The sequence below is a fragment of the Camelina sativa genome, chromosome 17 (genome assembly GCF_000633955.1).
Source record: "Camelina sativa cultivar DH55 chromosome 17, Cs, whole genome shotgun sequence".
Lineage (NCBI taxonomy): Eukaryota > Viridiplantae > Streptophyta > Magnoliopsida > Brassicales > Brassicaceae > Camelina > Camelina sativa.
Window position 1 is genome coordinate 3,760,669 of NC_025701.1, and position 22,443 is coordinate 3,783,111.

General features: G+C 36.8%; 7 protein-coding genes and 1 pseudogene across 15 annotated transcripts; 3 read left to right on the top strand and 5 right to left on the bottom strand.

Annotated features, from left to right (window-relative positions):
• On the top strand, window positions 884-2,085 carry LOC104755105 (GTP-binding protein SAR1B). The gene is made up of 3 exons (XM_010477443.1): window positions 884-1,189; window positions 1,353-1,484; window positions 1,624-2,085. Exons 1-3 carry the CDS (start codon window positions 1,061-1,063, stop codon window positions 1,942-1,944), a joined length of 582 nt encoding a protein of 193 aa, XP_010475745.1. The 5' UTR covers window positions 884-1,060; the 3' UTR covers window positions 1,945-2,085.
• Window positions 2,184-4,074, bottom strand: LOC104755106 (pentatricopeptide repeat-containing protein At1g09190-like). Its single transcript, XM_010477444.2, has one exon. The coding sequence runs from the start codon at window positions 4,001-4,003 to the stop codon at window positions 2,528-2,530; it is 1,476 nt and encodes a 491-aa protein (XP_010475746.1). The 5' UTR covers window positions 4,004-4,074; the 3' UTR covers window positions 2,184-2,527.
• On the top strand, window positions 4,819-6,503 carry LOC104759126 (annotated as a pseudogene).
• Window positions 8,112-11,426, bottom strand: LOC104755108 (exopolyphosphatase-like). 8 transcript variants are annotated; one of them, XR_762180.2, is made up of 9 exons: window positions 10,274-11,426; window positions 9,929-10,081; window positions 9,706-9,747; window positions 9,547-9,627; window positions 9,344-9,463; window positions 8,987-9,094; window positions 8,677-8,780; window positions 8,499-8,511; window positions 8,187-8,406 (listed from the first exon to the last, which is right to left on the bottom strand). XR_762180.2 is itself a non-coding variant. In XM_010477446.2 (7 exons), exons 1-7 carry the CDS (start codon window positions 11,348-11,350, stop codon window positions 8,742-8,744), a joined length of 1,620 nt encoding a protein of 539 aa, XP_010475748.1. In that variant the 5' UTR covers window positions 11,351-11,426; the 3' UTR covers window positions 8,112-8,741. The 8 variants fall into 8 exon arrangements, 1 of the variants encoding a protein (XP_010475748.1); XR_762178.2 differs by having other exon boundaries at window positions 8,499-8,555; XR_762177.2 differs by having other exon boundaries at window positions 8,499-8,587.
• LOC104755107 (histone H3.2) lies at window positions 11,434-12,046 on the bottom strand. Its single transcript, XM_010477445.2, has one exon. It carries the CDS (start codon window positions 11,955-11,957, stop codon window positions 11,547-11,549), a length of 411 nt encoding a protein of 136 aa, XP_010475747.1. The 5' UTR covers window positions 11,958-12,046; the 3' UTR covers window positions 11,434-11,546.
• LOC104755110 (pentatricopeptide repeat-containing protein At1g09220, mitochondrial-like) lies at window positions 14,283-15,926 on the bottom strand. Its single transcript, XM_010477447.2, has one exon. It carries the CDS (start codon window positions 15,907-15,909, stop codon window positions 14,380-14,382), a length of 1,530 nt encoding a protein of 509 aa, XP_010475749.1. The 5' UTR covers window positions 15,910-15,926; the 3' UTR covers window positions 14,283-14,379.
• LOC104755111 (U11/U12 small nuclear ribonucleoprotein 65 kDa protein) lies at window positions 15,929-18,833 on the bottom strand. 2 transcript variants are annotated; one of them, XM_019238737.1, is made up of 11 exons: window positions 18,593-18,833; window positions 18,311-18,382; window positions 18,007-18,216; window positions 17,814-17,895; window positions 17,550-17,690; window positions 17,221-17,382; window positions 16,967-17,140; window positions 16,565-16,652; window positions 16,373-16,431; window positions 16,226-16,291; window positions 15,929-16,078 (listed from the first exon to the last, which is right to left on the bottom strand). In XM_019238737.1, the coding sequence occupies exons 1-11, from the start codon at window positions 18,778-18,780 to the stop codon at window positions 16,037-16,039; spliced, it is 1,284 nt and encodes a 427-aa protein (XP_019094282.1). In that variant the 5' UTR covers window positions 18,781-18,833; the 3' UTR covers window positions 15,929-16,036. The 2 variants fall into 2 exon arrangements, with proteins under 2 accessions (XP_019094282.1, XP_010475751.1); XM_010477449.2 differs by having other exon boundaries at window positions 15,929-16,134.
• On the top strand, window positions 21,178-22,404 carry LOC104755112 (nicotianamine synthase 3-like). Its single transcript, XM_010477450.1, has one exon. It carries the CDS (start codon window positions 21,239-21,241, stop codon window positions 22,208-22,210), a length of 972 nt encoding a protein of 323 aa, XP_010475752.1. The 5' UTR covers window positions 21,178-21,238; the 3' UTR covers window positions 22,211-22,404.

Sequence of the window (22,443 nt, forward strand, 5' to 3'; positions counted from 1 at the left end):
AAAAAAAAAAAAAAAAAAAAAAAAAAAAAAAAAAAAAAGATTTTGACCATATCATATGAAATTCGTATAAACTATAAATAGAGAGATCTATAATTAAGGATCATATGTAACACAAAACCGCATTTTATCCTTTTTGGCTTTGAGTGATAAAAACATAAAAGATTAGTATATATATATATAAGGTCATGGAGATACACAAACTCATGACAACAATGACTTACGTATTAATACTGTTGGTAGTAGCGATTCATGCGCATATGATCCAAGCCGTTGATTCAATCTCAGATACTTCTGCTGTCTCAGCCGTCCATGATCTGAAACCAAATAATCCCATCACAGGAACCAAAACATGTTGGGAGAAATATTTTCCGGTTTGGCGACGGGAGCTTAAAAGCAGCGGTGGCGGTGGAGGTCGTGGTGGCAGCAGTAGTCGAGGTGGAAACAGTGGCGGCAAAGGCGGCAGCAGAGATAGAGGCGGTGGTATTGATGTGTGTAGTTCAAATGTATTACTAGTTTTCTTCTTTCTGTATTTCACTATTTTGCAATAAACGAAACTCAAAATACAGCTTTTATTGTCGAACGAAATAAACTGTCCTTCCTTGCCATTGATTAATTCATCGCCACGTGTTATCAACCTTTTTATTTTGGCTGTCACCTACCACCCAATAGGGAAAAACAATTTTTTTTTTAAAGTCCAACATAAAAAAAAAAACATCGTAACCGGTCAAGTTATTCAATCGGACGGTTCATATTGATTGAATGATGTCAATGAACCAATGAAAAGTCTCCACATCAATTCACCAGCTTCCCATCACCCACGTGTCTCTTTTATTCTCTTTTTCCCTTTTTGTATATATATATGTATAAAATAATAATGTTAAACAAACAAAATTAATAATCATCAACAAAACGAAAGAAACTTCGATTTTGGTTTCTCCCCCATCTCTCTCAAAGCTTTTTGATTCGTTTTCTCAAGAGCTTCGATCTACGATATAGTTTTGATACGAACGAAGATTCAGATCTTTGATTCTGAGGAAGACGAAGGTGAAGAAGGAAGGTCATGTTTTTGTTCGATTGGTTCTATGGAATCTTGGCCTCGTTAGGTTTGTGGCAGAAAGAGGCCAAGATCTTGTTTCTTGGCCTTGACAATGCCGGCAAAACTACTTTGCTCCACATGCTCAAAGACGAGGTCTCCTCTCTCTCTCTCTCTCTCTCTCTCTCTCTCTCTCTCTCTCTCTCTCTCTCTCTCTCTCTCTCTCTCTCTCTCTCTCTCTCTCTCTCTCTNCAAATTTAACATATGATGAGGTCTGCTCTCTCTCTTAATCTCGATTTTGGTATTTGGCTATTTGCAGAGATTAGTTCAGCACCAGCCAACACAGCATCCCACCTCTGAGGAACTCAGCATTGGCCAAATTAAGTTCAAGGCCTTTGACTTGGGTGGCCATCAGATTGCTCGTCGTGTTTGGAAAGACTACTATGCCAAGGTTCCATCACATCATCTCTCTTTTTACTGATATAAGATGGTTCAGAAATTGATTGCTTTTAGAAACTCTTTGAAGGGCTTCCCTATGTTTAATTAAACCAAATTGTTTGATGCCTATGTGTCTGCTGTGGTGTGTGAAGGTTGATGCTGTTGTGTACCTAGTGGATGCTTATGACAAGGAAAGATTTGTGGAGTCTAAAAGAGAGCTTGACGCTCTTCTATCAGATGAAGCCTTAGGAAACGTGCCTTTTCTTATTCTTGGGAACAAGATTGATATCCCTTATGCAGCATCAGAAGACGAGCTGAGGTATCACTTGGGTCTCACTAATTTCACTACTGGTAAAGGTAATGTCTCTCTTGGAGACTCTGGTGTTCGTCCCCTTGAGGTCTTCATGTGCAGCATCGTTCGCAAAATGGGATATGGTGAGGGTTTTAAATGGATGTCTCAGTATATCAAGTAAAGCAGTATTTACCAGACCGCATTGTTTTACGGTTTATATAATATCAGAGACATCTCAAATTTTTCTATCTGGAAAACAGATGAACTCTCTCTGTTGTAGTTTTCTCTCTAAGTTCTAATATTAAGTCGATGCCTTAAACAACTCCAAACCTCTTGTGCATTGTACTCTTGAGACTACTCACGTTTCTCTCTCAAATTATTCAAATTCATATCATTGTCGCCAAAAACTAACCAAACAGAAGCAAGCAAGCACGATTCAACTTTGAAAAATCAAAGAAAACAGACAACAGAAGTTACATGTTCGTTCATTCGCTATCAATTCAGATCCTTGACTTTTGTGGCAATGACGATTTAATGTATAATTTCGTTTCAAAACATTTTCTTCATACAGAACTTACATGTTTGTTCATTCGCTACCAATTTCGAGATTCTTGAGCCGGTATCTAGCTCACCGGTGGTGTCACGCTGGCCGCTGCTGAATGATTATGGTAAGGAACCTAACACGAACCCCGGTCAGCTGAATATTTTTGGTTAGGAACGACCAAGCAACAAGCCAGGCTTCTATAGACTAAACCAGCTACTTCTCAGCCTGGAACAACATTGCAAATGGTGCTTTGGCCAGTAGACTTTCTAAGGCGATTTGTTTTCATCAACGTTCGCACCTTCTCCACATCTTGCCATCTCCCTTCCTCTGCATACAAATTAGATAACAACACATAATTCCCCGAATTCCGTGGCTCACTCTTCACTAGTTCCATGGCTGCAACCTCTGCTAGCTTTACATCTCCGTGGCTGCGACACGCACTAAGCAGCGACCCCCACATCGCTGCATTAGCGTTAACGGGCATACTTTGTAAAAACTCAAACGCCTCTCTGATCCGCCCGCTCCTACTCATTAGATCAACCATCACTCCATAATGCTCGATCCTCGGCTCAAGTTTGAATTTTTCCATCATCAAACCAAACAACTCTTCTCCTTTCTCCAACCGACCTGTGTATGAGCAACATGCCAAAACCCCCAAAAATGTCGCTTCATTTGGAGATACCTTCCCTTCCTCAATCATAGCATCGAACAAGTCTATACCTGATTCTCCCTTCCCGTTCACAGCTGATCCTGATATCAGAGTGTTCCATGAAACAACGTTTCTCCGCTGCATTTGTCCAAATATTGTCGTTGCTGTCTCCAAGTCACCGCTTTTACAGTAGAAATCCACCAAAGCGTTTCCCACTGTAATGTAATCTTTGATCAAACCATTAGATTCTGCTGTAGAATGAATCCATTTCCCAGTATCCAAAACTCCGAGAGATGCAGAGATTGGCAAGACTGTAACCACCGTCGCCTCATCTGGATCGAAACCTTGATCAATCATTGCGCAGAAAAGCTCCAAAGCCTCACGATCTCTGCCACATTTGGACAAGCTTGATATCATCGAATTCCACGACACAATGCTCCTTTCGCTCATCTGTTTGAACAAACTAAGACCTCTTTCAACGTCCCCAGAATCGCAGAACCCGCGTATCATTAAGTTCCAAACAACAACGTTTCTCTCAAGCATTTCATCGAACACTTTCTGAGCATCACCCATTCTCCCACCGGAGGCGTAAAGCTCCACCACCCCGATCCGTATTTTCCCAAGCCGGTGAAACCCAGTTCTAATAACCTCACCGTGAACACATTTCCCAAACCGCAAATCAGAAAGTGACGAACAGGATTTGAGCAAAGGCGCGTAAGTATACTCATCAGCCCAAATTCCGCGGCTTTTCATGGAAGAGAAGTAAGAGAGAGACTGTAGAGGCGGACCGACGAGTGAGTAGCATTTGATGACGGCGTTGAAGACGAGAACGTTAGGGTTTTGGATATGAGAGAAGACGCGGGAGGCGTAATCAGAGTAACTGAGGGATCCGCAGATAGAGATGAAGTGGGCGAGAAGGAGATTAGAACCATGAAGGAAGTGACGGAGGAGATGAGCGTGGATTTCGGGTAAACGGGTTCGAGTATTGTGGCCATGGAGAAGACGAAGCAGCTTCCGCTCGGTTTCCACTAAACCTCCTCTGCTCATCTCTCTCTCTCTCTCTAGTCTCCCTGAACTATTGTTGCTTTGCTTTGCGCCAATTTCAAACGCTATTTTACCGGTTTAGTAACTAGACCAACAGTATACAGTATTTGTTTGTTTCAACTTCAAGTATGTAGTTTGCTATGTATACGGTTTAATACCAAACGCAGTTATAACGATATTTGCGTTTAGAATCTTAACTACATCAGGATTGCTAGTAAGTTTCTTTTATTGTCTCTGGAATCAGGATTGGTTGCTTTTATGTGGTTCGGCTCAAGATGACATTCTATGGAGTATCGTTCATACAAAATGTGAAAAATGAAATATTATCTTTTAGGCAAGTTTGTAGTTTTTGATAGGTAGTTGTAATATATAATTAGAAAAAAATGCAAAAAGAGAATACTGTAGAATGAAATAAACAAAGAGACCAACGTAGTATTTTGAATTATGAACAGAGCCGAAATTGTATCTTAGTTTTTTCTAAAGATAGTAACAAATTAACAAAATCACACAATTTACATTTTTCAAGAAGACAGGAAAAAAGCAAATATACCAGTTATTGAAAGGAAAGTTAAGAAGAAGACAGGCAAAGCAAAAATATTTTTTATTAGTTTATTTATGAAATTTTGAAAAAGGAAATATACCATATTATTTTCTAGCAAGTTTTCAATATCGTAATGGTAAATTTCCAAGTTTTTCCAGCAGTTCCCGCCTATATATAGATATAGTTTTCAGATCAATAAGCAAGCAATTTTGATCATCACAAAACAATTCTACTTTGGGCTTACTCTCTTTTTTTTTCTTCTTATTATTCAAAACCGATGAAGATCTCAATCTTGGCATGGTGTTTTATAGCCATAGCTATAATAGGCTTTTTGTCGATTTTATACAGTATGTTCGTAGAGCGTGGGGTGGAAAAAAAAGATTGGAATGTGGAGAAGGAAGATCCAGTCTGATCCAGTCTTGTGTGTTTATTACTAAAAGATTAGAGTCTCTCAAGAACTTTAAAAATTTTAATTATGGTTTCTTATCTTGTCTGTTCTTTTGATGAATAAAGGTCTCCGAGTAGTTTTGACAATTTTCTTGGTCACCAAAGTTAATTATGGTTTCTTATCTTGTGTTTTGTTTTGATGAATAAAGGTCTCCGAATATTTTGACAATTTTATTGATCACCAAAGTTAATTAAGGACCATCTATCAGATTCTATATTATTAACCAACTCGAAGTTTCTACATTCTTATAAGTTTGACGACGCGTAACTTGAAAACAATTTTTTCATGGAAATCTGAAGCTTATAGTTTACATTATTGTATTTAGTATTATAGTATGCGAGCGTGGCTTGAAGCCTTTTTTTACATGTAATCGTTCGTTATGCCATGGTTTCGAGTTTCGACTGTCTAAAACTAAAAACAACATATGACAATATGTATTAGACTATGAAAAATACGACTACTTGTTTAAAGTGGTTTTGATCGGAGACTCCGGTGTCGGCAAGTCAAATCTTCTCTCTAGATTCACTCGCAATGAGTTCTGCTTAGAATCCAAATCCACATTGCTTGTAAGTTTCTTTTGATGAACTAGTCATTTAAATTTTTGGTGTGGTTCGATCCGTTTGGTTCTGAATTTTGATGTTTACTTGTTTGCTTTGAACATATTGAGATATTAAGTCAACTGGACTTCACGGCAGCCCACTGTTATGCTTCATCGTCATCAAGTCTTCCTTTTAAGCTTCTGCATATCTCTCTGCATATAATTACGTATTCTCCAAGCTAGAAGACTGTATATAATTGTTGGCCATGAGCTCATGAATAAGACAGAGAATTCTCGATTCTGTTCAGAACATTTAGGCTTTTTTTTTGTTTGTTGATAATGATCCCAAGCTTTCTTGTACTATGGCTGTTTAACGTTGTGGCTGCCTCACATGTCAGATCTAACACCTTTGTTTAAGGCAGATCTACAACATCATTTACTTCTAATTAGAGTATTAGACTATACAAATTGTAAAACTTGTTACTTAAGTAATGATGAATCATGGTCGTTGTTTCATAGTCTCGAGTTTTCTTTCTGAGTTGTTTTGTTGATTTTAGCCTCTTGGTTTACGACGTCACTAAGCCAACAACTTTTGAGAACGTAAGCAGGTGGTTAAAAGAACTCAGAGACCATGCTGATTCCAATATTGTCATCATGTTGATTGGTAACAAGACAGATCTGAAGCATCTCAGAGCTGTTGCCACAGAGGATGCTCAGAGCTATGCAGAGAAAGAAGGCTTGTCTTTAATTGAGACATCTGCCCTCGAGGCATTAAACGTAGAGAAGGCTTTTCAGACGATTCTCTCAGAGATTTATAGGATCATCAGCAAGAAATCGATATCTTCGGACCAGGGAACTGCAAATGCCAACGTCAAGGAAGGCCAAACGATTGATGTCGCTGCTACTTCTGATTCAAACGCTAAGAAGCCTTGTTGCTCTTCCTCTTGAAAAGGCTTTGTTTTTTTTTGTGTCTCACTTTTAAAAGCCAATATCTCTATGCGACTTTGTTTTAAGGCTTTGCGTTGTGTTACACCAGCTAAATTATATGCAAGTTGCATATGAAATATTATTTTTTAGGCTTAATTGTTTGTAGTTTTAGATTGGTAGTTGTAACAGATGCAAAAGAGAATACTGTAGAATGATGAAATAAACAAAGAGACCAACGTAGTATTTTGAATTTACGAACAGAGCCGAAATTGTAGCTTGGTTTTTTCTAACGATATTAACAAATTAACAAAATCACACAAGAAGACAGGGAAAAATCCGCATCTGCTAGTAATCATACTTCTCTAGCTCTACTACAAGCTTGGCAGGCGTGCATATATGAAGTTTGGAAGGAGAGGAACCGCAGGTTCCATGAAGGAACCACTCTACCTTCATCATCGTCTGTTCTCCGGATCGTTTTATCCGTAGTAAAAAACATAGCCCAGAGTCTGGTTATGCAAAATCAAAAGTGGGTCTCTCTCCTTCAACGTTGGAACGGGTATACCCTTCCTTCGTCTGTTTAGGCATGAATTGCAAAACATTCCTACCCTTACTAGTTTGTTTATGAAAAAGGAAATATACCAGTTATTGATTGAAAAGATAAGTAATAAATATCTTATTTTTTAGCAAGTTTTCAATTATCAAAATGGTAAATTTCCAAGTTTTCCAGCAGTTCCCGCCTATATATATAGTTTTCAGATCATCAACAAGCAAGCAATTTTAATCATCATAAAACAATTATACTTTGCGCTTACTCTCTTTCTGCTCTTCTTATTATTCAAAGACGATGGCCATCTCAATCTTGGGATGGTGTTTCATAGTCGCAGCTATACTAATCTTGGCAGCTTTATCCAGTGTTTGCGGAGAGCGGACTAGTGAGGAGAAAACAAAAGAAGAGATTGTGGAGAAGAAAGATCCAGTGAAAAAAGATGATAAGAGCAAGAGTAACGAGAAAGATGATAAGAGCAAGCAGACTAAAGGTGATAACCTAGTGTGAAGACAACTTTAATATTTTGATTTGTATTGTGTCTTTAATACTAGTAAAAGATTAGAGTCTCAAGAATTTTTTTAAATTAATTACGGTTTCTTTTTCTTGTGTGTTGATTGATGATTAAAGGTCTCTGAGTATTTAGACGATATTATTGATCACCAAAGTTAATTAAGATCAATCTATCAGATTTTATATAACCCAACTCGAAGTTTCTACCTTGAAAACAATTTTTCATGGAAATCTGAAGCTTATAGTTTTACATGACTGTGTTTAGTATGCGAGCGTGGCCTGAAGCCTTTTTTACATGTAACCGTTATGTCATGGTTTCGAGTTTCGACTGTCGAGTTGCATCTGTGTTCTTTCTTTTGTCGATAAGAACACAAATTGTTCACCGAAGAGAATACTGAGATGCTTGTGCCCATTTGTTTCATAGTCATACTGAGATGCTTTTGCTATGTATACGGTTTAGTACCAAACGCAGAGAACTACATCCCCTAGTTCTCCTTTTTGCGTTCGATATTTGCGTTTACAATCTTAACTACATCTCCTAGTTCTAACAAATAAGCTTCCTTAACACTGTAAACGCAACCACAAAATCAAAGACAGTAAGAGTTTGTAACATATTTACTTCAGTGGAAGTGGCACCAAGCGCCATGAATACAGTAATCAAGTATAGGAGTGAGAGAGAGAGAGAGTCTGTAAAACTAGCTAGAAAGCCTAGAATACAAAAGAAAACAAGTTCAAGATCGTTACAACATTCGGGAAATGCGCAGAGAAACACGGTCGCAATGTTGGAAAGAGAAGGAAACGAACACAAAAATTTAGTAATTTACAGAGTCTAGGTCAAGAGTATTGAAGATGCACCATCTCTTAGTGTTCATCCGGATTTCCATTCTTTCTTTCTCTGCTTTAAGAAAGAGGCAAATTATAGTTTTACCATCAGGCAAATTATACTATAAGATAACTGACTGACGAGTGACGAATAATAAAGACCACCTGACGCTTTCTACTTCAGGATTTGGACAACGAATACCACCAGGAAAAATCCAACAGCTCAATGAATCAAATGATGTAGAGATTTAGTTCTAACGTAACAGAGGAAATGGTTTGTCATGGCTGTTATTATATAATATAACACGCTTTCTATCTTTAATGCAGAGAAAGTTTCTCGTACCTGTGAGAGCTTCAGTTTTATAATTACCGATGACTTGTGGGCTTAGCAACCCGTCTGACTGGTTTTCAGGAAGGAAAAACAACCACCATTTCCTTTTTGTATAGCTGCTCAGTTCAAGGCAAAAGAATAACAGAAAGTTACATATGGAAACTTTGGCTACTTTAGCTAGTGAGGGTTTGTTTTGTCTTTGTTATTAGTGTTTCTAATCAATTATAGATACTTGCTGATAGCTGAGAGTTCATTGCAAGAAATTCAAGCAATTAATTATTAAAGAGAAACTGATCAAAATTCTTGGGTAATGGAAGTTTACCCTTTTAAAATGCTCAACTTCTTTCTCCAATTGTGATGCGTCAGAGTTTTTGTTTACTTGATCTAGACAACCAACTTCTACGGGTCCATGGTGTTGTTTTTTCAGTACCTGCAAACAAACAAACAAAAAGCAGAGCAAAGTGATGAGATAAAGATTTAAGACAGTGATGTTGAGCGGATTGGATAAAATGGAAACTTTCATTCTAGCCAGAGCAAGGAAATTTACTAAAATGTTCAAATACATTGACTAAGAGGTGATCAACACACCGAGCTACAACGGGTTGATTGTAGAGCTTGAAATGGTATTCTATGGGGTTGCTCAGTGTAGGAAATAGAGTGATAAGAAAGATTTACTTACGAGTTTGAAGCTCTCGGAAGATCCAAGAAATTCAACTTCTTGGAGTTCCACATTCTCACTTCGTTGAAGTATAACAGATAATCGTGTAATCAAACACAAAATTATGAATTTTTGCTTTGCCTGCAACAGACAAACATAAGATCACAACAGCTATATCAAGAGATGGAGACTGGTTTGCTAAGCTGATATATGAGACACATTACCTCCTCAGTGAAGTCCTTAAAAGGTGCACGATCAAGCTTGGGAAACTTTTTTCTTTGGTATCTCACAAGCAATGCTATAAGCTGAACATCATATGATAGTAATCAGAGAAACAGTAAATTCAAGACAAGTTCTTCCTTCTAGAGAATTCAGTACTCTACCTCGACTTCCTCAGCAGTGTAGCTATGGAGATGATCCCCATTCTATGAAAGAAGAAACTATTAATAACAATGAAAGCATAAAACAGACACTGAAAACCTACAAAAGAGTTTATAAAAGAAACAAAGCGTACTCTTGGTGATAAGCTTTTGTGAGTAGCTTGTCCATCTTTATAATGAGCTGTGGTTATTGAATAGAATGTTTAACAGAGTTAGATGAGCTAACCTTGATGATATGATAAGACTGCTTATGATATCCCTTTTTCCCTGCGATGAATCCGATATTATGCAAGAAACACGCAGCTTCTAGATACTCAAGATCCTTATCGTCTAAGATAAGGTTAAAATCATTGCATTCCCTCAAACCTACAAAGATCGCCTGGAAAATCACTGTACTATCAAACCTACTGAATCAAACAAACTAACCATATCCAGTTGTGCAGAGCTCGAAATGAAATTTGAAACCATCAGGCACTAGAACACACACACACACTCACTAAAAGATATATATATTACCTGAGGAATGCTTATTCAAAAGATGAGACAAAAGCTATAATCTTAATGAATGTACCTTGGCGATGTTAGCACAGCGTATCGCATGATTCATTCGCTTTTTAGCATTGAATCGAGTGGCAAGCCTCATGACGGATCGCCACCTTGCATTGGCATTCAAATCATATAATCCATCAAAAGCTTTAGCCAAAGAATCAGCAATCACACCTTCTGCCAATGCATACTCAGAGACCTCCATTTCCTCGATAGCAAAAGCCTTAAATATTTCCTCCAACAATACCGCCCCAGCAACAATGAACTCTGATCTTCTCTTGAAAAATCCATCTCTCCGGATCTGCTCTTCATCTCCTCCTTCACTACATAGCTTCGCTACAAGGCTGCTCAGCTCTGCTCTACCAAATCTCCAATCCCTCTTATACCCTTCCAGATTGAATTCACACATATCAGCTCCGTAGCCACTAAACACCGCATTCTCAATAGCTCGTATAGTTCCAGAAGATCCCACAACCACCTCAAAACCATCAGACTCTTTCAATCTATCCACTAAACCAGACTCATCAATCGCATGACGGATATAGTCTCGCATTTTCTCCAATCCAAGACCATTTTTCAAAAACATCTGCGTCAAATTCACATGACCTAGCTTCAGAGAAACAGCAAGCTTCACATCACCACACTTACCCACAACAAATTCAGTAGAACCACCACCAATATCAACACACAACACTGATTTCTCAAACACAGGTAAAAACTGAAGCACGCCTAAATAAACCAACCTCGCTTCCTCTTCACCAGAAAGCACATCAACCTTTAACCCAACGTCCTCGAACACCGCCTCTACGAACTGTATCTGATTCTCAGCTCGCCGCAAGGCTTCCGTCGCGACGCATCGGATCCTGTCACCGGAAACATTATGCGAGAGGATCAAACTTTTGAATTTCCGTAGAGATTGAAGCGCACGATCCTGAGATTGAGACGAAATCGATGTCGGAGATTCACGAGACAACACCACCGGCTCTTTGAGTCTCTCGATTGGAACAAAAGCTCTTCCAGAAGGATCCGCGTGGACTATAAGAAGCTTAAAAGAGTTCGTTCCCATGTCAATGGAGGTGAAGATCTGAGGATTCGAGTTCATCTTCGAATTGGGCGTAAAAGTTGATTATACTGTAGTTTTAGTTATGGGTTAACTTAACCTAATTATTAGAGACGCATTTAATAAAAACATAATCAGATAATATTAATATTAAACCATTGGATTAAAAACGTGAAATTATACAATCATCATCACTCGATCTAAAGAAGAACACACAAAAGCCAACAGAATAATAGATCTAAGCACGTTCGCCTCTGATTCTTCTAGCGAGCTGGATGTCCTTGGGCATGATAGTGACTCTCTTAGCGTGAATAGCGCAGAGATTGGTGTCTTCGAAGAGTCCAACAAGGTAAGCCTCTGCAGCTTCCTGGAGAGCGGCGACGGCACTGCTCTGGAAACGTAGATCAGTTTTGAAATCCTGAGCGATCTCTCTCACAAGCCTCTGGAAAGGGAGTTTACGGATGAGAAGCTCGGTACTCTTCTGGTACTTCCTGATCTCTCTCAGAGCAACGGTTCCAGGTCTGAATCTGTGTGGCTTCTTCACTCCTCCGGTGGCTGGAGCTGATTTCCTCGCCGCTTTTGTCGCCAGCTGCTTCCTTGGTGCTTTGCCTCCGGTTGATTTCCTAGCCGTCTGCTTAGTACGAGCCATTTCGAATTTGTTGATGAGGTGTTTGATGATTTTCTCGAAGTAATTGAGTTGTGGATTTGTTGATTTGTGATACGACTGAGGAAGAGGGAGGGGATATTTATCGGCCGGTGATTTTACAAGAAGCGGGAATTATATTTCGCTTTTTTTTCTCTTTAGCGGGATTAGAATCTGAATCGTTCATTTTCTTTTAATCGACGGATATAAGAGGTTTTATATCACGATCCGCGTGAAATCGTTTTCAGCCGTCGATAAGTGAAAATCTACGGACAGATATTATTCTTTATAAGACCGATCCGTGTGAAGGTGCATTTGACCAGTAGCAATAAAGAATAGAATTAAAACAATTTATCTTTTACCATAGACATACACTATTAGGCCTTTCGTCAGAAAAAAAAAGACATACACTATTAGGCCCATTTTTTAATTAGGCCTGCAATCTTTACCATGAAGAGTTTTTTCTTTGTTTTCCATATCCATTTATGTGTGCTTTTTGGGCCCACTTACTCTTGATAAATAATATGGATGAATAAACATTACTTTTTATAGAAAAAACATCACATGTTACTTTTTATACTTTTTGTATATATTTTTGTCCAAATTATAAAATCAGAATATTTAAGTCCACTATTTCATTTGCCGAGTGGCGATTGATCTTTTTGAATATCCAAATTTTTTTTAGTAATTGATGATCAAATGAGATCCATGATCCAGACATTTTCCATCTATTCTTTTAAATACTTTAAATGTAAACAATGTAAAGATGATTAATTATTGGGTCAATTAAAACGAATATACTTAAACATACACACACCATGTACATAATTAGTACATGTGTGTCTATTACATATATACACATTACACGGTATGTATATTTGTTTTAATTTCTAACTAAAAGATATTTCGTGCTTTAAGTATGGATCAACATTTTTTAAAAAATATAATATAATAACAAAAATTATTGTTATATATTTAAAAAATATTATTATATTTGAGATAATATTTATTTTTAATTGTTCTATAAATCTATATATATCTTTTTAAATACTAATTATTTTAGAATATTATAGTATTTTATTTTTTGTTGTATATTTTAGTTTTATTTTGTTTGTTTGTTGTATATGCATCAATATTTTGTAAGATATGAAGTAGTAATTTTAATATTATAATTGTGAGCAAATAAAATTTATTAATTTATCAACTATATAAATTTAGTTTTACCAATCCGTCAATGTAGAAATTAAAACAAATATTTTTTTCCATAGAATTAAGTAATATATCTTTTACATTTAAAAAGATTAATATATCTTTGTTTTTAAAAATTCAAATCACAACACATACGGAAAAAATTCTGCATATTTATTAATCATAAGTATTATATGAAAATTTCAACCAAATTGTAAATAAAATTAAAAAATGATGATAGGAGAATCATAATTTGAAATCTTACTAAGATCTTTGAAATCTAGTTGTTAAAAATAATTTAATTGTCTAGTTGGATATAAAATCGTAGTTTTTGAAATTCTGATTGGTTTATATTTAAAAAAAAATATTTTAGTAATTTTCGTCCATAATTTTATTGAGGGAGAAAATATGTTTTTTAACTAATAATTATCGGTATTTTTAAAATATCTTAGCTGTTAAATTTTTTTTTTCAAGTGCAAATTAGTTTTGATTTGAATATATTTTTTTATTTTGTTAGACAAAGGATAATGTTGTCAAGAAGCTAACTTCCACAATTTTCTACGGAGTGACAAGATTAATAGAGGGTGTGTAACTGAATTAGGTTTGATGAATGAGGTGATTGACAACCTTGTTCGCAGCGACGATTTGGATACCAAACTATATGTCGTTTTGGTCGTTTCTCTTGTAGTTGCTGAGAGAGATCAAGGCCATTCTAGGTAATACATAACAACAACAACAACAACAAATTTCCTTGTGGTACTCTTTATAACGTTACTGAAATTGAAACATAATTTATCTTTTGGCAGGTTTCTTGCTAGAGAAGGCTGTATTGAGGTTCTGTGTGAACTTCTCACATGTCAGGATGTTGCAATTGTTAAAGCATGGGGACGTTCTTATACTTGTTGGTCAAGATGAACTCTATGCATGTGTAGAAGATCCCTTTCCATACAACACAATGGAGTGCAGGGGGTTTCGAGAACATCAGGTTTCTTGCTACCTCTCAGATCCATGGTGATGATATAAACTCCATGGCTTCTATATATATATATATATATCTAAGTATCATGGAAGAGTATTATTGATATAAACAGAGAAACAAATATATTTTATTATCAAGTTAAATTACATTGATTACTACTTTCTCGTCATCGTTTTTATTCTCTTATTGTATCTATTAAACTTGCAATCAGTGAAATTGCTAAACCGTTAAGAGAACTCCCAAAAAATATATGTTTCTCTGTTATGTTAATTGTGAATGTCCAGGAAGTTTAACTACTCCTCTAACATCCATCACATTACGAAATCTCTGGGCATCTGAAAATCTTCCAGTACCACAAAAGATGTTGGACATAAGTACAAAGTCTCCTCCATGACTTTTCTCCAACTCCATTAGCTTTTTAGTAACCCTCTCAGCCATTTGAGCATCATCATAAACGCTACAAGCTCCAAGAAGCATTCTCCAAACCACAGCTTTTTGCTCAGTCGGAATCTCCAAAGCAATCTTCTCAGCTTCCTCTAATCTCCCTTTCCTTCTCAACATATCTACTAGACATCCATAGTGTTTCACATCCGGAGTGATCTTATACTTGTTTACCATCTTGTTGAAAAACTCTAGAAACTCTTCTTCTCCTAAACCTCCATGGCTACAAGCGTTCAACACACTCACCATAGTCACTCTGTTCGGCTTTAATCCTAATCTTTCCATGTCTTTGAACATACTGACCGCTTCTTTGCCCATCCCGTGCGTTGCAAACGCTGAGATCATCGTTGTCCACGATACAAGATTCTTTCTTTCCTTTGGAACCTCCATGAAAAACTTCAACGCGTTTTGAATACACCCACATTTTGCATAAGCGTCGATGAGTGAGTTCGTTACACGGATGTCACATGGGACAAACCCTCTTTTCATTACATAACCATGAACCGATCCGCACATCTTTTGGTCTCCTAAGTTCCAAACAGCTGGGAGAATGGCGAGAATGGTTACCTCGTTTGGCTTTATTGCATCGCAAGCAACCATTCTTGAAAACAAGAGTATAGCTTCCTTTGGTTTACTAACTCGTGCGAACCCATCAATGATAGTGGTCCAAGACACAACCGTCCGGTTAGGCATCTTTTCCAAAAAGCAAAGAGCTTTTTCAAACTCTTTCAAATTAGTAAGGCCAGTGATCATGACATTCCAAGTTACGGGATTTCTTTCAGGCATTTCGTCGAACACTTTATAAGCATCGATTCTGTTTCTAACAGCGAGGTACATACCGACCAAAGCTGTCTGGACGTAGACATGAGATTCAAAACCAAGTTTAAGCGTCAGCCCGTGGAGTCCAATTCCCAGTAGCGAAGATGGGAGTCGCGGGTTCGAACTCGCTTTCAGGAGAAAGAGGTAAGTGAAACTATCAAAAGGAGGCAGTCTCTTCTTGTTGTGATCAGACAAGAAATGTAGTCGCTGGAGTTGTTCGTAGAGGAAGTAAGCTCGAAGAGGGGTTTCGCCAAGAGAATAGCAACGAAGCAGAGGATTGAATAGAAAAAGTTTCGCAGAGTTTTGATGATTCTGATCAAGGAGAAGAAGACCAGAAGTTGTCAAGTGAGAATGGAGCTGGTGGATGATTCTAAGGTTTGTTTCATTTTTTTGCAGAAGAGAATGAAAGTGTTGAATCGAGATGATGATGTTACCATCAGATACCAAAGTCGAATAAGAAGAACAAGAATGCTTGATTAGAGTGTAAGAGCGAAGAGCGATGGTTCTTCTACTTAAAGATAACAAGAACATGATTGTGTACACAAACAAATGATTTCAAGGATTCACTTCAAGTCTTCAACCATTAAATATTAGACAGCGATATATTAATTGACTTTTTAATCTGAGAGTCAGAGTTACATGATGATCCAGTCAAAATTTATAAATCATTCATTCGTTTGGCTTGGCTGCTCCAGGATTCCTGCCAAACTGGATTATCATTGGTTTTCCTTTGAACACAAAACCATTTACAAGATTCTGCAAAGTCAGAAAATGAATGCTTGTCAGTGATATATATTATACTTGAGATTAAGACATTTTATGCAAGGGTGATGTTAAGAATTATAACCAGAGAACGATGTGCGACTTCAACAGATGGAAATGTCAAAAAAGCTTGCCCTCTCATCCTTCCTTCCTGCAACAATTTTATTTAATTCACATTAACAAGAAGATTGATTATAATACGAAGGCTAGTTTAAAGGTGAAGAAGCATCACCTGCATCAGCCTCACACAAAGACTGGATTTAGCTGCTTCCATGCTTTCAAATTGTGACCCTACAGTGAATGCTATTATTTAGCTATGACTTGACTTCCAGAGAGACAAGTGTAGTAAGCAGGTAACAACTTGTATCTTAACGACTCGTAGACTGTACAAGATTTTGATTTGACTAGCAGAGCTACTTCTTACCAAATATGTAATAGAAATCATCACTAACAACATCTTTGGCAAGGTTTTTGATATAAAGTACAACCGATGGATTCCCAGCTGTGTAGTTCTGCACACAATAAAAACCGAAAATCATTTTTCTCTCAGTGATAATGTTTTTTTCAGAAATGACTCTCTATATTTGGAATTATAAAATGAAGTAGGAAAATAGTCATGAAAGAACTGCTAGAAAAGATAACATTAGTATGCAGTAAATATATCTTCATGCATAGAGACTCCCTGGTAACAAGTATGCCTAGCCAATGAGCCAAATTACATTTTCCATTCCCAAAGAAAAGGCTGGAATTGATAATCAGGCTCACATCATTAGGAAAGTTCTAGGCAATACAAACATATTATATAACTTGATCTTTGTATCCATACCTTGAACATAGGCAGTGAAAGAATATCCTCTGGAGGTAACCTTCCTTTCTCCAACTCCTCTAAACTCACAAAGGGATTCAAGTTTGAATCTTCTTCTTTGGGCTCGTCTGCAGGATCTTCATTCTCACTATCCTCTTTATATTCGTCTTGTGCAACTTTTGGGGTAATCTTGATCTATCGTCATAGACCTTACAAATATCAGCACAACTACGCAGCATATTATTATAGAAAGGTAATTAGGGATAACAGGATACCTGCATAACATGCGTATTCTTTCTTATTCGAGGGATCTCCTTTGGGGTCAAAGAAGAAGGTTTCAATCCAACAGTCTCATGCGGCGCATCCTTGTCCACACCAGGACCAACAAGATTCTCATGTCTAGCACGCTTCCTTCCTGATTTTGATGTACCTGTATCCTAAACGTAATACCATCACAATTCTTACCCAATACTAAATATCAATGACTAGTTAATTATCACATAACCAGCAACTATGATATGTAAATCTAAGCACCCATAACCAGCTTAGAATGAAGTCATTTTACTAATATCATAAAATGCAGACATGGCATGACGCTTCATACCTCATCAGATTCCATCTCTGACTCGCTACTAGATTGATGATCCAACTCAGTTGGTTGGGGGGCAGTTTTAGGTAGAGGTGGCGTCGGCAGGGCAAGGCGAAAAGGAGGTGGAAGATTCATTTTGTTCATCAGATGCAGCACCTATGATCAAAAGGTCTAAAATTAAATTTCTAGTTTGCTAACATGATAATTGATATCTGCAGATTATAAATGAACAACACTTATACCCACCATATACAGTGAGTCAGTGACAGTAAAGCTAACCTGGGTGTATAACGGCGGGACAGCGATAAGGGCATTAGTAATGTTGGCTAATATATTTTCATCAGGTGGTGGGTAAGCATATCTGCAAATATGAAACCGATCAAACATAGAAACATCTGAATAGTGTTGTGTTGTCACATTGTGTTTAAAAGGATGAGGAGATAAACACAAACACACACGCAGTAAAACTTACTGCAGGTGAGGAGGAAATGGATAGTTTATGCCGAGTTTAGGAGCTATCGGTTCGCCAGAAAGCGTCTGCCCGGATTTCGAATCAGTGTTGGTGCTAACTGTAGAGAAAGCATTTCCCTTGACCATAGATTCTTCGATTTGTCGAGACTTCTTGTTCTCATTAGGTTTATTGGCTCTCTGTACTTGTAGAACCTTACCAAGAAACCTCAGCCTACACAACCACAAGAAAAGAATAGAGAGACTTGAACAACTGAATTCCATCATGTCATTGTTAATGGAAGATGAGTAATTCTGAAAACTGGTACCCATTTAACTGACGATGTGCTTGAGAAGCAAAAGCTTCATTCTTGAAATCCACAAATGCAGCATTTCTCAATCTGTGGTGGCAAAAAATTATATGTCAGGTTATACTAATTCCACATTCAATCACTTCTTCTCGAGTAAAAGATAAAGTCTTTTCACTTTGTAACCTAAACATTCCAAGAAATATTAACTATGAACTTTTCAGTCCCTAATATCTTCTAAAAACCTTCTAAATAATACTAATTTCCAAGTAAATTGAAAGATAAAGGTTGCTGAGAAATTACTTTCCACCGGAGCAAGGACGAACAGCAGAAGCTCCGTACTGAGAAAAGAGCCGAGAGACGAGATCATGAGGGATTCCATCAGGAAGATGCCGAACCACCAGAGTTACAGTAAACGGCTCTGTAACCTGAGAATCAAATTGCGTCGCCGGTATATTCACGACCGCCTCCGATGTCGCATGTGCAGCCATTAGAGCTCGAAACCCCAACTCAGAACGATGACTGTTTTTTCAGTAAAATTGATTTGTGATTTAAACCGGACTAGTTTTTTTGAAACCATACAGACCAAGAGAGAAAATTAAATCGAACCGGGAAGGCGTTTTGTGTGTTTTAATTTTGGGGCTTATCCACCTGCGTGGCCCATTTAAAAAGAAAAATTCCGTTTTTTGAATTGTGTGGTTTTCAATAAATTGATTTGCGAGACTAAACCGGACTAGAATTTGGAGTCAAATGATTGAACCAGTTAAGACTGTTAAGTCATATCATACGACGACGTTTTATGTTAAAAATTTTGGGACATACAAGCTTCTTTAGTTTTTGTTTGAAAATATAATACATGGATACATAAAATAGAGACCATTGAGGAGAAACTGAAATATCATATTCCATGTGAGAAGCTACAACTACAACTATCAAAATTACATGTTTGAAGTGAAATAGTGTTCTTCATCATTGAGAATAATTGATAAGAATGTATTTTGTCATCAATGGATATGATGTTATAAAAAAAACAAAAACGAGAACTAGTGGCGGATACATTTTTAACGATGAAAAACACTATTTCACATCGTCTCAACGGCTTTGGACGTTTTAGCATTCACGATATTTTTCATTTTCATAAAAATAGTTATAGTTCATATATTTTATAGCATTACAATATCAATAAAAAATATTAATATAGCATAAGAGAGGACACATAAGTAATAATTATTTTGAAAAAGAAGAAGAAAACAAATTGTGAGGTTGACAACGCAATTATCAATGAGAAGATGGAGTTGATAGTGAAGGGAACATTAGGCTATAACAGACTAACAGGTTACTTGACCACATATACTTTCTTTCATCAGTTTTCAAACATTCAAATTGACAATTTTTTGTAAGTTTTCCTTCAATTATCAAACTGAATCTTCAAATTTTGGGAAATATTAAGAATATGTCTATTTCATAAGAAGATAATATACTTTTGGCGTGTGCCTCCCACACACTTCTTGTGGCTCTCCTTGTTTTCTTGTCTTATTCATGAAATTCTCAAATTCTTCACGCAATCCTTTTTTATATAAAAAAATAAAATAAAAAATATCTTTTTAATATGAGAAAATAATCCTTGAAAAAAAAATATAGATATAAGAAGAGTGAGAAAAAAAATAGATATAATTAGTTTGTATGGATTTGGTTGCCCGTGGAGTTAATACAAGAGGCAGTAATGCATTCATCGAATATATTTTTTTTTTGCAGAAGAAATATTGTATGATGCGTTGAGGAATATCCGATCTTTTCAAGTTGGCGTGTGTCCCTATCCTTCATATTCGTCTCACAAATGGTTTCCACAATTTCATATATATACGTTTTTTTTTCTTTTGTTTTGTCAACGTATTCCATTACATATATGATCTCTCCTATCGTTCCTAAAAGCTAAACTGGAATAAGTTTTTATTTATTTATTATTCTTTTTAGGTAGAACAATTATAATTAAATGATTGCGTGAAGAAGTTGAGAATATCATAATTAAAGCATATCAAAGGAAAAGAAGGAGAGCCGTAAAGAAAATTGTGGAAAACACACGCCACGAAGATATTATCTTCTTCCGAAATTCGCATATTCAGCTTGATATTGGTAGTCTTGCAATTTGTTCCCAAAGTTGATGTTTTGAAATAAACAAAGGACGTTTTGTTTGGTAAAGCCACTTTACCTTTCGTCTCTTCTCTAAAATATAGATAATTCACAATTATTTTTCTAAGCAAAATATCTTGGTTAATTATATACTTAGAAGTTAGAACTGCCAAATAATACTGGACTCATTTTGTATACAATTATGTGTTGACAGAATGCAATATTTTATTGTTTCATACGAGTTGGAGACGTACATGACATGCAAACTTTACCTCTCTTTTTTTATATACAGAAAGAAAGACATGTACATACATCAATTATTGAAAGTTAGATTTCACGCAATTCCACCAATTACTATTTACTATTTCACGTAATTCCACCGATTAAAGTAACATACTGTAATTAATACAATATATAGCTCATTTCTATCATATTTGGATCTCTCATCCATGTTCACACGATCGGAGTTTCAAATACTATAAACAATTTTCAGAACTCTAAAAATGTAATCTCTCATAACCTAATTAAATAAATGATACTTTAATTTAAAACGATGTAGTCTAGTTTTTGAATTTATAATAATAAGATATATTTTTTTATTGTTATCCTAATTAAAAAGAAAAAAATCAACAACGCAAGTGTTTTATTTGAAATTGAATAATGAAATGTTAAAATAACAAGATTCTTTTTGAGCTGATATGGATCCCACCTCACTGCCAATAAATAGCCATCCCTCCAAACAGTTCACCACCAGAGAAACACAAAAAACATATATAAAAAAAAAAAAAAGACCAACAATAACCTCATCGTAGTGTCTACATGGGTTGCCAAGACGAACAATTGGTGAAAACTATATGCGACCTCTACGAGAAGATCTCGAAGCTCGAGAGTCTAAAACCATCTGAAGATGTTAACATTCTCTTCAAGCAGCTCGTGTCCACATGCATCCCACCTAACCCTAGCATCGACGTAACCAAGATGAGTGACACAGTCCAAGAGATTCGACTTAACCTCATCAAGATCTGCGGCGAAGCCGAAGGTCACTTAGAACATCATTTCTCTTCCATCTTGACCTCTTTCCAAGACAACCCACTTAACCATTTAAACATTTTCCCTTACTACAACAACTATCTCAAACTTGGAAAGCTCGAATTCGACCTCCTCACGCAAAACCTAAATGGTTTTGTTCCAAAAAATGTGGCTTTCATTGGATCTGGTCCCCTCCCTCTCACTTCAATCGTTCTTGCTTCATCCCATCTCAAAGACACAATCTTTCACAACTTTGATATCGACCCATCAGCGAACTCACTCGCTTCTCAACTGGTTTCCTCTGATCCAGACATATCTCAACGCATGTTCTTCCACACCGTTGATATAATGGATGTGAAAGAGAGCTTGAAGAGCTTCGATGTCGTGTTTTTAGCTGCTCTTGTAGGAATGAACAAAGAGGATAAAGTTAAAGTGATCGAGCATCTGCAGAAACACATGGATCCAGGTGCTGTGCTCATGCTGAGGAGTGCTCATGGCCTGAGAGCGTTTCTTTATCCGATCGTTGAGCCGTGTGATCTTCAAGGGTTCGAGGTTTTGTCTATTTATCACCCGACAGATGATGTTATCAACTCCGTGGTGATCTCAAAAAAGCTTCCTATTGTTTCAACTGGGAATGTCGTCGTTGGTGGACCGTCATGCTTGCTCCAGCCGTGCAACTGTTCCAAGATCCACGCGATAATGAGCAAGAAGAAGAACATGATGATCGAAGAGTTTGGAGCGAGGGAGGAACAGTTGTCTTAAGATCAGGACGTTTCTTGTTTCTTAATAGTATAGATGTATCTTTGGAAGCTTCTTCTTCTAGTTATGATTTGTGTCTCTGTGTTGTGTGTGTTGGTGTCTTTCCTCAATTGGTCTTTGTTTTTTTTTTTTTTTCTTTCTATTTTTATAAAATAACCGCAGCCATCGGACCAATCTAGGCCCAGTAGGTTTGTAAATAAGCCCTCAAATTAAAAAGATTAAATATATATAAAAGG

Bases quoted from the DNA above. Each gene is read 5' to 3' on its own strand.
- LOC104755108 (XM_010477446.2), bottom strand. From the start codon at position 11,350: ATGAACTCGAATCCTCAGATCTTCACCTCCATTGACATGGGAACGAAC. The intron at 10,082-10,273 runs GTACATTCATTA...GTGATTTTCCAG, and splicing joins GCTGTGCTAACATCGCCAAG to GCGATCTTTGTAGGTTTGAG. The intron at 9,628-9,705 runs GTAGAGTACTGA...TATGATGTTCAG, and splicing joins ACACTGCTGAGGAAGTCGAG to CTTATAGCATTGCTTGTGAG.
- LOC104755111 (XM_010477449.2), bottom strand. From the start codon at position 18,780: ATGGCTGCACATGCGACATCGGAGGCGGTCGTGAATATACCGGCGACG. The intron at 16,432-16,564 runs GTAAGAAGTAGC...CATTCACTGTAG, and splicing joins TGATTTCTATTACATATTTG to GGTCACAATTTGAAAGCATG. The intron at 16,292-16,372 runs GTGATGCTTCTT...AAATTGTTGCAG, and splicing joins TTTGTGTGAGGCTGATGCAG to GAAGGAAGGATGAGAGGGCA.
- LOC104755107 (XM_010477445.2), bottom strand. From the start codon at position 11,957: ATGGCTCGTACTAAGCAGACGGCTAGGAAATCAACCGGAGGCAAAGCA.
- LOC104755105 (XM_010477443.1), top strand. From the start codon at position 1,061: ATGTTTTTGTTCGATTGGTTCTATGGAATCTTGGCCTCGTTAGGTTTG. The intron at 1,190-1,352 runs GTCTCCTCTCTC...GGCTATTTGCAG, and splicing joins TCCACATGCTCAAAGACGAG to AGATTAGTTCAGCACCAGCC. The intron at 1,485-1,623 runs GTTCCATCACAT...TGGTGTGTGAAG, and splicing joins GGAAAGACTACTATGCCAAG to GTTGATGCTGTTGTGTACCT.
- LOC104755110 (XM_010477447.2), bottom strand. From the start codon at position 15,909: ATGTTCTTGTTATCTTTAAGTAGAAGAACCATCGCTCTTCGCTCTTAC.
- LOC104755112 (XM_010477450.1), top strand. From the start codon at position 21,239: ATGGGTTGCCAAGACGAACAATTGGTGAAAACTATATGCGACCTCTAC.
- LOC104755106 (XM_010477444.2), bottom strand. From the start codon at position 4,003: ATGAGCAGAGGAGGTTTAGTGGAAACCGAGCGGAAGCTGCTTCGTCTT.